This window comes from Dicentrarchus labrax, unplaced genomic scaffold (assembly GCF_905237075.1).
Source record: "Dicentrarchus labrax unplaced genomic scaffold, dlabrax2021, whole genome shotgun sequence".
Taxonomy (NCBI): Eukaryota; Metazoa; Chordata; class Actinopteri; family Moronidae; genus Dicentrarchus; species Dicentrarchus labrax.
The window spans coordinates 21,950,824-21,964,882 of NW_026136709.1; the positions used below are offsets into that span (position 1 = coordinate 21,950,824).

Below are 14,059 nucleotides of genomic sequence, written 5' to 3' on the forward strand. Positions count from 1 at the left end.
GATACTCATCGAGTTTTCTATGAAAAAAGTCCAGTGGCTTATTGACATAACTGGGGTGTAAGGTCTCCAGGTGTTTGCTTTCATGCTGTCCGCTGTCAGAGTTTTTAGGCATTAAACACACACAGGTCTTTCCTCATTTCCGACCGTATTCACGGTAAACCCAAAGGCTGTGTAGGCTTCATCGTATTTCCTGCTCTTATTAGGTTTATGCCGGTTACCGTCACTTGCTGTTCTTTCCTCTGACGTCTCCTCCGTTTTTCTTTTCACTCCTGTCAGAAACTTCTCCATCTCTCCTCCTCCGTCAGTCCCCCTGCCTCTCACTGTTGAGACACCTCACTGCCCCCCCCACTATTTGAGAAGTACTGGATTAATGTGAGCAAATCCTCAGAAACTCATGTGAGATGGTTAATATATTCTGGTCAGTGCGATGTACAAAACTGTGGCAAGCAGCTCTCAGCAACATCAACTAGAACTGCTTGACAATGTGTATATTCATTTAAGCTCATACATTTCCTACATTATTATTGTATATATACAGTAAATTCATTGAATCACTACTGTTCACTAAAGTATTCTGTTTTATATGTATTTTGTTTTATTCATATATTTTAACTTGTGCACTAATTTAAGTCTTTTGTCTCTTTTATGTTTGTCATTTTCTTTTTAAACATTTTATATGGAATCACTGAAAAACACTAACTTTTGTGCTGATGGTAAGAACTTAAAGTTGATCTTTAATGTTCAGTTTCTTCCCTGTAGAGGGCGCTGCAACACAGTGAAGTGATGCAGTCACTTTACAAGCTGACTGTGAAATTCTGTCACTGCTGAGTTTATATAAACACTTTAAACTTGCTGTAAATATCTGACAGCATTAAATACTTTTTATTCACCTGATCCTTTAATATCTTCCTATAACTTGCACCAGTAAATTCTGCTTCTGCAAACTTCTTGATTTTTCAAAATAAAAGGGATTTCTGCAAATGAAATTTCTCAAAGTTTAAATTGCGTTGAAGTCTTATTTTGAGTATTGAGACTGAATTGAAAACAGAATTTGATGCACACATGAATGATATTGTTTAAAGTTGAATTCTTCTGTGTTACAACAGACTGGACGAGCACTTGTTGGAAACTGATTCACTTTAATTGTGTGAATAAAACATGATCTTTCTCAGTGTGGGAGTCAGAGTCAGATGGCTTTCCACCTTTGTTTTATGCTCAGAGTCTAATGAAGACGTAAACAGCCGACTGCAAACTGAGAAACTACAGTAAAGCTTTGATTGAATCCACACTTTGTTCAGGTTTTATCTTATTTCTGTTCCTCACAAGCAAATATTCATCTGTTATAAAATGAGAAAAAGCTGATATTTGTGATAGTTATTGATTTATTTATTTGAAAATCAGGAGATCAATAAGCAACCAACACTTGAATCTTCTTCAGTCAGAAATAAAACTGTAACAAATGTTCATCATTTACACCAACATGGAGATAATTTATATTTATAGTAGCTGGATTGTGGAGATTTATATCAATCAGAAGTAAGATGTGATTTCAATAAACAGATTTGTGTTTTTGATGCAATATGAGAAAACAGAACAAATATATACATGCACATAATCTTAAATATTACCAATAACCCTTCAGATTAGAGCTTATTTTATATTTTGCTGATTAATTTTATGTCAATAGAATAATATAACAAGGTATTAAAATGTTCTGGTGTTCAATGTGTAACCAATGTTCACTGACTTCTCACCAAAATCCAGATATTTCAGTAACTTTAAGTAACTCTGTTCAATATTTTCATAATAACAATGGATCAAATATCAAAATGTAGGGATACATATATAATTTAAAAGATAGCAGATATATAATATTGCACTAATATTAATGATTCCAAAATATATTGTGGAAATTAACTGCAACTCTCCATCGTTCCACAAGGTGCAAAGAAATAAATCAATTGAAGTAAGTTTCAATCTACAGTTATGTTGACATTGTGTCTGACAGTGGAGCTGATCTCAGAGCAGTTCAGACTGCAGCACTGAGAGTCATCTCCACTGGTTGTGATTCCTCTGTCAGTCACTGCTGGATGAAGCTCTCCTCTCCACTCTACCTCCCAGTAACATGGCCCAGTCAGAGCTGATGCTGCTGCTTCAGCCTCTCTGGATCATCAGGACACAGCTGATCCTCCAACACAACCTCCTTCCTCACCACTCACACTCTGACTGAGATCATGTCAATCTGAGGAGAGAAGAAGACAGACAACAGAAGTCATAAATCAGTGTTTACAGAGACTCCCTCCATCAGCACATCCAGTATAAAGACCAGCAGGGACTTCAGTCCAGTTCAGACCAGAAGGTGAGCGGCTGCGTAGCGTAGCCTGCTTCCTTTCAGCTCTCATGTTAACGTATTGGAGTGAACACACTGAGCTGAAGCCAGGGTGTGTCGCAATTAAACGGCCAAACACCGGCCCCTCATTGGTCAGAGATCTTCAGACACCAGACCTGTTATCATGGCTATTTAAGCCAGAGAGATGATCTTCTCTCTCTCTTTTCATCTACCTTCGCTCCTGCTCACACAAGGACTGTTTAATGATTGTTAATGTTGCTGATGTGTCAAAACCTCCTGCCTCTCATGCTCTCTGCCTCACACACACTCCTTTAGTTATTTTAAGTTAGACTGTATATTGTGTATTTTCCTCTGTTTGCTTTTATTATATCTGGTTTATAAATGTTTGTGTTTACATATGCTGGCCTATTTAATTTAAAGAGTGAGTGATACCAACCTCTTCTACGTAGAACTCCAAAGCCCCCACTCTAGCTATTATTAATGATTTTGGTTGTAATTCTGATTTCTGAATAAATAGTTTAGAGTAATTTTTATGAGACTGATCAATCGATAATTGGTTATCGTTCCCTTATTTAAGGGTGGTGCCCCGAAGAACTTTAATATTAATTAAAGTAATTAGGGATCGAGCACTGACAAGTGCAAGACCCTATTGTTCATCTAGGAATTATTATACTTCTGCCCCTTCTAACGCATATTTGACCCCCGCAGCATTCTCAAAATGTCATGAAAATTTGCACAAAATTCAAACGTAGCGAAAATACCAATATGACATTGTCCCCGTGCACGGGCGCCACCAAACGGCTAAGCCACACCCCCCAGAATCAGCCCCCAAGACACGTAAGGCCGACATGTACGAAAATTGGTACGCATGTGTATCGTGATAAAAGAAGCAGAAAAGCCTCAAGGACCCATACCTCAAACCCAACAGGAAGTCCGCCATTTTGGATTTTGTGGCCATTTTTGGCGATTTGCACACGTTGTATTTGAACGAACTCCTCCTAGGGAATTTATCAGACCGACTTCAGATTTGGACACAGCCATCTAAACACATTCACTATTAAAAGTTGTGCTATTTACGTTATTCCGTTAAACTTTGTGGATGTGGCGTGGCGTCCCGTGGCGTGCAATTTCGATCCTTTGCCATAAAAAGAGGGATTCGTAATAACTTCTGCGTACATGATCCGACTGCAACGAAACTTCACATGTCTGATAAGAGTCCCGCCCTGAACAAGTCAATGTGATAATATTCAGTAATAGTGAGAGCGCCATCTAGTGGTAAAAGAAAATGTCATTATTTTATACTTCCATGTTCTACTCCTAGTAAAATAATCAGATTAAGCTGAAATGTAGTCAGGAAATACAAAACATGTTATTAATTATATTTTTTGATTGTGGTGAGTTCTTATTAAAGGGTGTGTCGCTGGCATGGCGTCAAATTTTGATGTACCGCCAGAACACACAAAGTTGCTATAACTTGAGTGTACATTGTCCAATCGGCTCCAAACTTCACTTGCCTGATAAGAGTCCCGCCTTGAACACTTCTATGTGATAATATTCAGTAATAGTGAGAGCGCCCCCTAGTGGTGAAAGGAAATGTATTTGTTGTACTTTTATTTATATCTTCGAGCATATTGACCAGATCCAGCTGAAATTATGTGAGAAGTTCCTTAGGAGGATGAGGATCACATATTATTAATCTTAAGAATTTGCACGAAACCATGTTGCCATGGCGACGCGGCAAAAATCACAAAAATTGACAATTTAGGGCGGACTAAACATGTCTGAAAACTCATGAAACTTTGCACAGCATTCGATGATCCGGAACGGCGAGGGATTGTCTTGGTCCCGCGGATGGGCGTCGCAAAATGGCTTAGCCACGCCCCCTAGCGTCAGCCCGTATGAATGACATGTATGACACGCATGTGTATGATGATAAAAGAAGCAAAAAAGTCTCTTGGACCCATACCTCAAACCCAACAGGAAGTCAGCCATGTTGGATTTTGTCTCGATTTGCACACGTTGTATTTGAACTAACTCCTCCTAGGGCATTTATTGGAGCGACTTCAGATTTGGACACAACCATCTAAACACATTCACCACTAAAAGTTGTGCTCTTCAGTTTTTTTCGTCAAACTTCCTGCCCGTGGCGTGGTGTCCCGTGGCATCCAATTTCGATCCTTCGCCATAAAAAGAGGGATTCGTAATAACTTCTGCGTACATGATCCGACTGCAACGAAACTTCACATGTCTGATAAGAGTCCCGCTCTGAACACATAGTGATAGCGCCACCTAATGGCAACAGGAAGTAAGTGCTGCGTGGCGATTTTGAGCCGATTTACGTGAAATTTTCATGTTGTGGTCCGCGCTTGTTACGTCGGCACGTGACGTAGCCGCAGTTCACCCCGACGGCATTTGTGACTCTGCCGCAGCACGCCCGACGCGCGCCGGTGTGCAAGATCCCGTCCAACGCTGCTTGCAGCTTTAATTTTCTATCATATTTTGATAATTCTAATTTTTGATAACCATTAATTGATTAAACTATTACAGTTATACCATTCTAACACCCTACGTCGTAGAGCCCGACAATAATATAAAATAAATAATACATAATAATAATATAAATAATAATAAAATAATATACATATTAGGACTAAACAAAAGACAAATAGACAGATATATATCTGATGTTAAAGGTCCTACATGTTCATATAAAGACTGAACAATAGCTGTGATTACTGGACTTCAGTAGAGGTTCTGGTCTGTACAAAGACCACATGGTCACTAAATATAATGATGGTTCTCTGAAATAAGATCCAGTGGTTTGCAGGCTTCAGTCAGACTGATTGTAGAGCTGTGACAAAGATGAACTGATCAGTTGTTTAGTGTTGAAATGAGAGAACAAACACTGAGATCAGATTTGATGGTACGACAGTTTGATGAATGAGGACCACTGTCTCTGTACATCTTGTAATGCTGTCAGCTGGAATCCAGCTTTATTTCCTGTAGACACGAACACAACAACAACAGTCGTCTTCGCATCAACTCAAACACATGATCACAACAAGCTTCAGGCTCGCTGATTGGCTGACTGTTCTCTCTCTCTGTCTTTCTGTCCAACCCTGAAGTCTGTCACCATCCTCCTCTCACAGCTTCACTGAGGAAAGCAGCAAATACTGGATCTTTGCTTTGATACTAACTGTGTTTAGTACAATTCTGCTGAAACCAGCATGGACTGACTCCAACCCTGTACTGACCTCAGAGTCTCCAGTCTACAGTGTGGACTCTCCACAAGATCAGACAGCAGCTTCACTCCTGAATCCTGCAGCTTGTTGTCTCTCAGATCCAGCTCTCTCAGATGGGAGGGGTTGGACTTCAGAGCTGAGACCAGATAATCACAGCTGATCTCTGACAAACTGCAGCCGAACAATCTGAATAAAGAATAAAAGATGTAAGTTTAGAAGACAATGTTCCTGCTTGAAATCATTCAGTTTTTTCAATAATCTGAGCTGAAGAAGGTTTAAAATGTACAAGTTTAGAAAATGTGAACAAAAGACATCTACAATAATTATTTTAGGAATAGTGGAGTCATAAAAAAAGTTTAAACTATTCAGTCAGTATAAACATCAAATAGCTTCATAAAAATGTTGGAAAAAGAAAATACTGAATATATTTGTTATTGTCTGATATGTAGATGGAGCAGAGATTATTTGTTTATTTAATGTATTTGTGTATTTTTTAGTATTAATTATATTGAAACGAATATAAGTAAAGATTTTAGATCATGGATTTTTCTTGTTATATTCAGGTTTTAAATGTGGAGCTCAACCTTGCTCTGCCACAGTCAATGGACTAAACCACTGAAGAAGAAAACAGACTTTAGCATTAAGATACTCAGTGTGGATCAGTATAATATCAGCCTTATGTCTGCACTTTACTGTCAGCACAACTTTCACATCATATTAATCTCAGCACAGAAGGAATAAATGGTGTCTGACCTCAGAGTCTCCAGTCTACAGTGTGGACTCTCCAGAAAACCACACAGCAGCTTCACTCCTGAATCCTGCAGATTGTTGTTGTTACTCAGCCTCAGCTCTCTCAGATGGGAGGGGTTGGACTTCAGAGCTGAGACCAGATAATCACAGCTGATTTCTGACAGACTGCAATGACTCAATCTGAATAAAGAATAAAAGATGTAAGTTTAGAAGACAATGTTCCTGCTTGAAATCATTCAGTTTTTTCAATAATCAATAAATGATGTAATTGAAGGCAATGGCATCAGCTCTCGGGGTTCGGAGAGCAGTGATAAAAAAACATAAATTGAAAGAAGATATTAAAAATCCGGAGTTGGTGTGCATATGATTCAGACCTCACACTAAATAAACTCAATGATAGATTCAATGTTTGGATAAAGAAAGGTATAATATCTCTATACAGCATTATACAGAAAGATGAAATTATGTGTTTTCTAAAGGTATCTCCAATTAAAAAATAATAATAATAAAAAAGAAAAATACCAGAGAAGCCAGTAAACCCTTTATGCAACTTCTCATGAATGTATATAATTCAGATATTAAAAGAGGGGTCATCTCTCAAATGTAAAGGAGTCTCCACAATCTAAAAGGTCATTCAACAAAATATATAAAAGATAGATGGGAGAAGGAAGGAGACCTGACAATAACAGACAAAGAATGGGAAGATATTTGTGTATTTCAATGGAAGAGTACAAAATCTCATGCTTGGAAAGAATTGATGCTTGAAGAAGAAAACAGACTTTAGCATTAAGATACTCAGTGTGGATCAGTATAATATCAGCCTTATGTCTGCACTTTACTGTCACCACAACTTTCACATCATATTAATCTCAGCACAGAAGGAAAATATGGTGTCTGACCTCACAGTCTCCAGTCTACAGTGTGGACTCTCCAGAAAACCACACAGCAGCTTCACTCCTGAATCCAGCAGTTCGTTGTGATTCAGCCTCAGATCTCTCAGATGGGAGGGGTTGGACTTCAGAGCTGAGACCAGATAATCACAGCTGATCTTTGACAAACTGCAACGGCTCAATCTGAATAAAGAATAAATTATTTAAGTTTAGAAGACAATGTTCCTGCTTGAAATCATTCAGTGTTTAATGATATTGAGATTTATATGGCAGGAAAAAGACCTCGAGTACGATATAAAACATTACAGCTACTGAAAGAAAGAGGAGGCTGGGGTTTACCATCACAGAAACATTATTATATCTCAGCACAGATGAGAGCATCAGCTCTCGGGGTTCGGAGAGCAGTGATAAAAGAACATACATTGAAAGAAGATATTAAAATCCTGAGTTGGTGTGCATATGATTCAGATCTCATACTAAATAAACTCAATGATAGATTCAATGTTTGGATAAAGAAAGGTATAATATCTCTATGCAGCATTATACAGAAAGATTTCAATTCAATTCAATTTTATTTGTATAGCACCAATTCATAACAGAAGTTATCTCAGGACACTTTTCAAATAGAGCAGGTCTAGACCAAACTCTTTGTAACATTATTTAGAGACCCAACAGTACCACCATGAGCAAGACCTTGGAGACAAGGGCAAGGAAAAACTGCCTGTTAAAAGGCAGAAACCTAGGACAGATCCTTCAGCTCTAGGTGGGTGGTCGTCTGTCTCGACCAGTTGGGGTGAGAGACAGAGAGAGAGAGACAGAGAGAGAGAGAGAGAGCGAGAGACAGACAGACAGACAGGTGCACAGCAACAACAGTATTGGCAATGGCAATCTAGCAGGACCATGGCAGGAGGCTCCACCAGGATCGATAAGAACCTGCAAGACGAGAAGCACAAGAACTCCGGGGAAGAAGTGAAGTTAGTAACATGCATTAATGGAACATGAATGAGTGCAGAAAGATGAAAAAGATGAAACTATGTGTTTTCAAACATTAAGAGATCATTTTTCATTGGAAAAACAGGATTTCTAAAAATATCTCCGATTAATAAATTACTATAATCAAAAAGAAAAATTCCAGAGAAGCCAGTAAAACCTTTATGCAACTTCTCATAAATGCATATAAGTCAGATATTAAAAGAGGGGTAATCTCTCAACTGTATAAGAGCCTCCACAATCTAAAAGCTCATTCAACAAAATATATAAAGGATAGATGGGAGAAGGAAGGAGACCTGACAATAACAGACAAAGAATGGCAAGATATTTGTGTATTTCAATGGAAGAGTACAAAATCTCATGTTTGGAAAGAATTGATGCTTGAAGAAGAAAACAGACTTTAGCATTAAGATACTCAGTGTGGATCAGTATAATATCAGCCTTATGTCTGCACTTTACTGTCACCACAACTTTCACATCATATTTATCTCAGCACAGAAGGAAAAAATGGTGTCTGACCTCAGAGTCTCCAGTCTACAGTGTGGACTCTCCAGAAAACCACACAGCAGCTTCACTCCTGAATCCTGCAGATTGTTGTGACTCAGCCTCAGCTCTCTCAGATGGGAGGGGTTGGACTTCAGAGCTGAGACCAGATAATCACAGCTGATCTCTGACAAACTGCAACGACTCAATCTAAATAAAGAATAAATGAAGATCAAAACAAATTTTTAGATGTGTCCCAATCAATGAGTTTTTCTCTAAAATTAGTAGAGTGACTTTATCATTGTGTTATTAGAGACTTAGACTTAGACTTAGACTTCACTTTATTGATCCCTTTGGGATGACTCCCTCAAGGAAATTGAATTTCCAGCAGCTTACAAACACTTACACACAAGAAAATACAATATAAGATAAACAATAAACTCTAAGCTAAATATAGAAAGTAGAGATAAGAATAAAAATAAAATAAAATTCAAGTAAAAAATAAAAGAAAATTAAAATAAATGTAGAGAACTGTATAGAGGATAAATATAGATAAATATATATAGGACTGTATATGGCATTGTGTTATTGTACAGCGGATAAATTACATTAGCAGAAATTAGCAGTTAAATTAAATTATTGCACTTAAGTGGTGGAATAAGTTATTGCACAAAAAAGAAGAAGAGTGTCCAGGTATGTCTACCTGGTGGTGTCCTTCAGCCTGACGTACTGTGGATCATCATAATGTCATCCTTCTACAGACATCATCCAAATGTCAACACAACCTTCATACACCTATTCATGTCAACACTGATCAATAACATGCTGCTGATTTCAGTCAGGTCTGTAATAACGATCAAATATGACATTTTGTTACTTTAATTTTGTTTCTTCTAATTCATAAAAATCACATGTCATTGTTTAAAAAATACTAAGATGTGATGTTTTGATTTGGCCAATATCAAATAAATAAGACTATAAGAAAAAAATAACAATTCCAGTAAATAGAAAATGTTACACCCTTTTTAACAGCTAACACATTTGTATCTTGTTTGCCAATTGCCTGAAGCCACAGATCTTTTCTGTGTCTGTTTGTTATGGAGTGGGATCAGGGATTTAAATTACCTCTCAAATGTTAGAAAATGCACACTGACTGTAATCTGTGTCTGTGAAAACATTTGGCTACTGTGCCATTGATGATAAATGATGATTAATTAATTGTTTATTAAGTAATTGTGTGATCAGATGGCGTCATCCATTAATTCATAGTAGGCCTATAATGAGTTGCTGTGACATTTGTTCTGTGGTTATTGATAATAAGCTACTTTGTGTTGAAATGTTACTGTAGGCTGGCTAAAACTATTTCAGTTGTTTGACAGTCGGAGACAGCCGGCTGTGGTGGTTTGAGCTGTTAGATTTGCGTTGATAGATTTGACACTTGGTCTGCTGTCTGTGGTTCTGATCACAGGCTGCAGGTTTATAATAGTGTGGAGTTGGTGTGTGTCTATATGTGTATATGTTTATACTTTTTGGGGCAGGGGATGGGGGGGCACAGGAACAATATTTGCACCGGGCCGATCACAAATATGTTACGTTGCTTCAAAGACTATGAATGCTGATTAAATTTTGCAACATATTGTAGAATTAATCCTCCAGTTTTCTTACCAACATGAATCCAGTACAGAGTAAATTAGGAGTCAAACTGTAGATATACACTGTACAAAAGCAAAATACATGAACTGACCTCAGAGTCTCCAGTCTACAGTTTTTACTCTCCAGTCCAGCACACAACAGCTTCACTCCTGAATCCTGCAGCTTGTTGAAACTCAGGTCCAGATCTCTCAGATGGGAGGGGTTGGACTTCAGAGCTGAGGCCACAACTTCACAGTGAGTCTCTGAGAGTCCACATGAGCAAAGCCTGTGATGACAGAATATGAATTTAAGTATAATAAAATCTGACATTTTATTATAAAGATATACTTTTGGGCAAAGCACATTAACATGAGCGACTGTAGCTCAGCTGGTCAGTCATTGATCACAAGGGCTGTGGTTTGAAACTTGAGCTCCTCCTGTCCACAAGTGCTGTGATTTGTGATTGTTAAACTTTATTTTAACAGGATGTTCAATGAGCTGTATAATCACTATAGGTTGTAACTGCACTCATATGTATTTATCTCAGTCATGTGCTTCTTGTGTGTATTTTGTGCATCTTTAATCCATCTAGGGTTGCAGCTGTATATCAATACCATGTTATACTGTGGTATGAAATCATACTATGTACATTTGCTTCTCAACGGTATTTAATTCTGTTGTATTTGTGTTATTAAAAATATATAGTAAATTTTTTTATTAAATTAACAAACAAAAATAACTCATCCTTCTGTTTTTATTACTGTAACTGATAATTAATAACTGTGTAATACTGTATACCTTTAAACTGTGATTCTGAGATGGTTATTATACTGTGAAAATCTCACTAATGCAGCCCCAGATGCATCTTATTATGTTGCTCCAGCTGCTTTTCATCTCCCATTAAATTAATGTAATGACTCCTATTGCATTAATAGTATAATAAACTTTTTTCACAGGAGCCATTTTGATATGAAACAGGAGGGTAAACACAGGTGTTACCAATGACACTAATTAAGGTTCTGTTACATTCAGGTCAAACACAGTCAGGGTGCTGCTACTGTGCATCATGGCTCACTGGAAAGGCTCTGCTACACCAAATGAACCTTCATTAGTAAAGAAGCTCTCTCCTTTTCCCTCTCTCTCTCTCTGGTGGTATTTGAATGGACTCGTCTGTAAACTGGTTTATGAATAAAAAATAGTTAGAAAGAAAACATGTGAAAATACGTTCTTTATTAAGAACTAAACAATATAATCTTTACTCTAATACTGATGGCTTCAACTTTACATTGATTTATAATGTAATCACATCTGGACTTACTCAGCCTTTCTGCAGTTCCTCACAGCTGGAATCAGTCTCTGTCGTCCCTTTACTGATGTGTTGTACTTCTTCAGTTCCAACTCATCTAGAACCTCCTCTGACATCTGCAGCATGTAGGCCAGAGCTGAGCAGTGGATCACAGAAAGTTTTTTCTCTGATCTGTTCTCTGACTTCAGGAACTCTTGGATCTCCTGATGGACTGAGTGGTCGTTCATCTCCATCAGACAGTGGAAGATGTTGATGCTTCTGTCAGGAGAGATATCATCACTGTTCATCTTCTTCAGGTTGTTGATGGCTCTCTGGATAACTTTTGGACTGTTGTCTGTCTGACCCAGCAGGCCTCCTAAGAGTCTCTGGTTTGACTCCAGAGAGAGGCCATGAAGGAAGCGAACAAACAGGTCCAGGTGGCCATTTTTACTTTTGAGGGATTTCTCCATGGTTCTCATCAGAAACACATCCAGGGTTGAATTAACATGTTTTTGACCCAGGAAGTCCTTCAGTACTTTGGTGTTCTTGTTGGTGTAACAGTGGAACATGTAGACTGCAGCCAGAAACTCCTGAATGCTCAGATGAACAAAGCAGTAGACTGTTTTCTGGAAGATCACACTCTCTCTTTTGAAGATCTCTGTACAAACTCCTGAGTACACCGAGGCCTCTGTGACATCAAGACCACACTGCTCCAGGTCTTCTTGGTAGAAAATGATGTTTCCTTTCTCCAGCTGTTCAAACGCCAGCCTCCCCAGCTTCAGAAGAACTTCCCTGTCAGCCTCCATCAGCTCCTGTGGACTCTTCTCATGTCCCACATCATACTTCTGCTTCTTCCTCTTTGTCTGAACCAGCAGGAAGTGTGAGTACATGTCAGTCAGGGTCTTGGGCAGCTCTCCTCTCTGGTCTGTAGTCAACATGTGGTCCAGAACTGTAGCAGAGATCCAGCAGAAGACTGGGATTAGACACATGATGTGGAGACTCCTGGAGGTCTTGATGTGTGAGATGATTCTGCTGGACAGATCTTCATCACTGACTCTCCTCCTGAAGTACTCCTCCTTCTGGGCGTCAGTGAAGCCACGTACCTCTGTTACTCTGTCAACACATTTAGGAGGGATCTGATTGGCTGCTGCAGGTCTGGAAGTTATCCAGATGAGAGCCGAGGGAAGCAGATTCCCCTTGATGAGGTTTGTCAACAGCACGTTGACTGAAGACTTCTGTGTGACGTCAGACACAACCTCATTGTTGTGGAAATCCAGTGAAAGTCTGCTTTCATCCAGGCCGTCAAAGATGAACAAAAGTTTACAGACAGCGAGCTGCTCTGCTGTGACCTTCTGTAATGTTGGATGGAAAACATGGAGCAGTGTGAGAAGACTGTACTGCTCATCTTTGATCAGGTTCAGCTCCCTGAACGAAAGCAGAACCACCAGACTGACATCTTGGTTCTCCGAGCCCTCTGCCCAGTCCAGAGTGAACTTCTGCACTGAGAAGGTTTTTCCAACGCCAGCGACGCCGTTCGTCAGAACCACTCTGATGTGTCTCTGTTGGTCAGGTAAGGCTTTAAAAATCTCGTAGCACTTGATTGGAGTTTCATGGAGGGTCTCCATCTTGGAAGCTGTCTCAAGCTGCCTCACCTCATGTTTATTAACCTCTTCACTCTGTCCCTCTGTGATGTAGAGCTCAGTGTAGATCCTGTTGAGGAGGGTTCCACTTCCTGTTTCATCAGTTCCTTCAGTCACATGTTTACATCTCGTCTTTAGACTGATCTTATGTTTATCTAAAACCTCCTGCAGACCACCACTCACTAAAAAAGATAAAACAAGACAAAACTAAAACTCTAACAGTCTGTTCTGAGGTACCTGAATTTATCTCTTTCATTGTGGGTTTGTTTTTGTGTCTGATTTACGTATACTTTGTGTTTCTATGTCTGTGTTGTCGTTCAATTTGTGTCCAACAATGAAACTGTTGATCATTTTCATTACAGATACAACAATTAATATAAGAATATATAGAAATGTAAAGCTTCTAAAGTCCAGTTTTGGAGAGTTTTTTCTGTCAGCCTCTGACTGTGTGTAAGTGTACGTGTTTAATTGACAGGCTGAGCCTCAGCAGGTCTTCATCTGAACATCTTTCATCTGTAGCTGTTTCATCCTCCCGTAATATTTAAAATTGATCCACGATCAAATAATACAGAAAATGTTCATGTCATGAAGACCTGTTTTTAAAAAAAAGAAATTCAAGTCACTGGTACTTGGCCACCATGCTGCCAATGGTATAGGTTCATCCTACATTCAGCCTGAAAACTCTAAAACTAAATGTAGCACTTTAGATGTTCAGCTTATTTGATGAAGTTGATGAAGTTACATGATTCATGCAATATTTGAGTTGAACTTATTGTAAGTCTCTTAATAAACTAAAT

At 38.6% G+C, this 14,059-nt stretch overlaps 1 protein-coding gene and 1 long non-coding RNA gene across 2 annotated transcripts in view; one reads left to right on the plus strand and one right to left on the minus strand.

Moving 5' to 3' along the window:
* Positions 1-14,059, minus strand: part of LOC127369534 (NACHT, LRR and PYD domains-containing protein 5-like) — a 203,834-nt gene that overhangs the window by 76,441 nt on the left and 113,334 nt on the right. Inside the window, exons 15-17 of the mRNA XM_051411007.1 lie at positions 8,742-8,915; positions 7,242-7,415; positions 6,346-6,522 (exon numbers count right to left, since the gene is read on the minus strand). Of these exons, the coding sequence (XP_051266967.1) occupies positions 6,346-6,522; positions 7,242-7,415; positions 8,742-8,915 (525 nt within the window). The remainder of the gene's footprint in view (positions 1-6,345; positions 6,523-7,241; positions 7,416-8,741; positions 8,916-14,059) is intronic.
* The window catches only part of LOC127369538 (uncharacterized), a 35,833-nt gene that overhangs the window by 7,272 nt on the left and 14,502 nt on the right, over positions 1-14,059 (plus strand). The window contains exon 2 of the long non-coding RNA XR_007886085.1: positions 12,828-13,037. This is a non-coding gene — a long non-coding RNA (uncharacterized LOC127369538). The remainder of the gene's footprint in view (positions 1-12,827; positions 13,038-14,059) is intronic.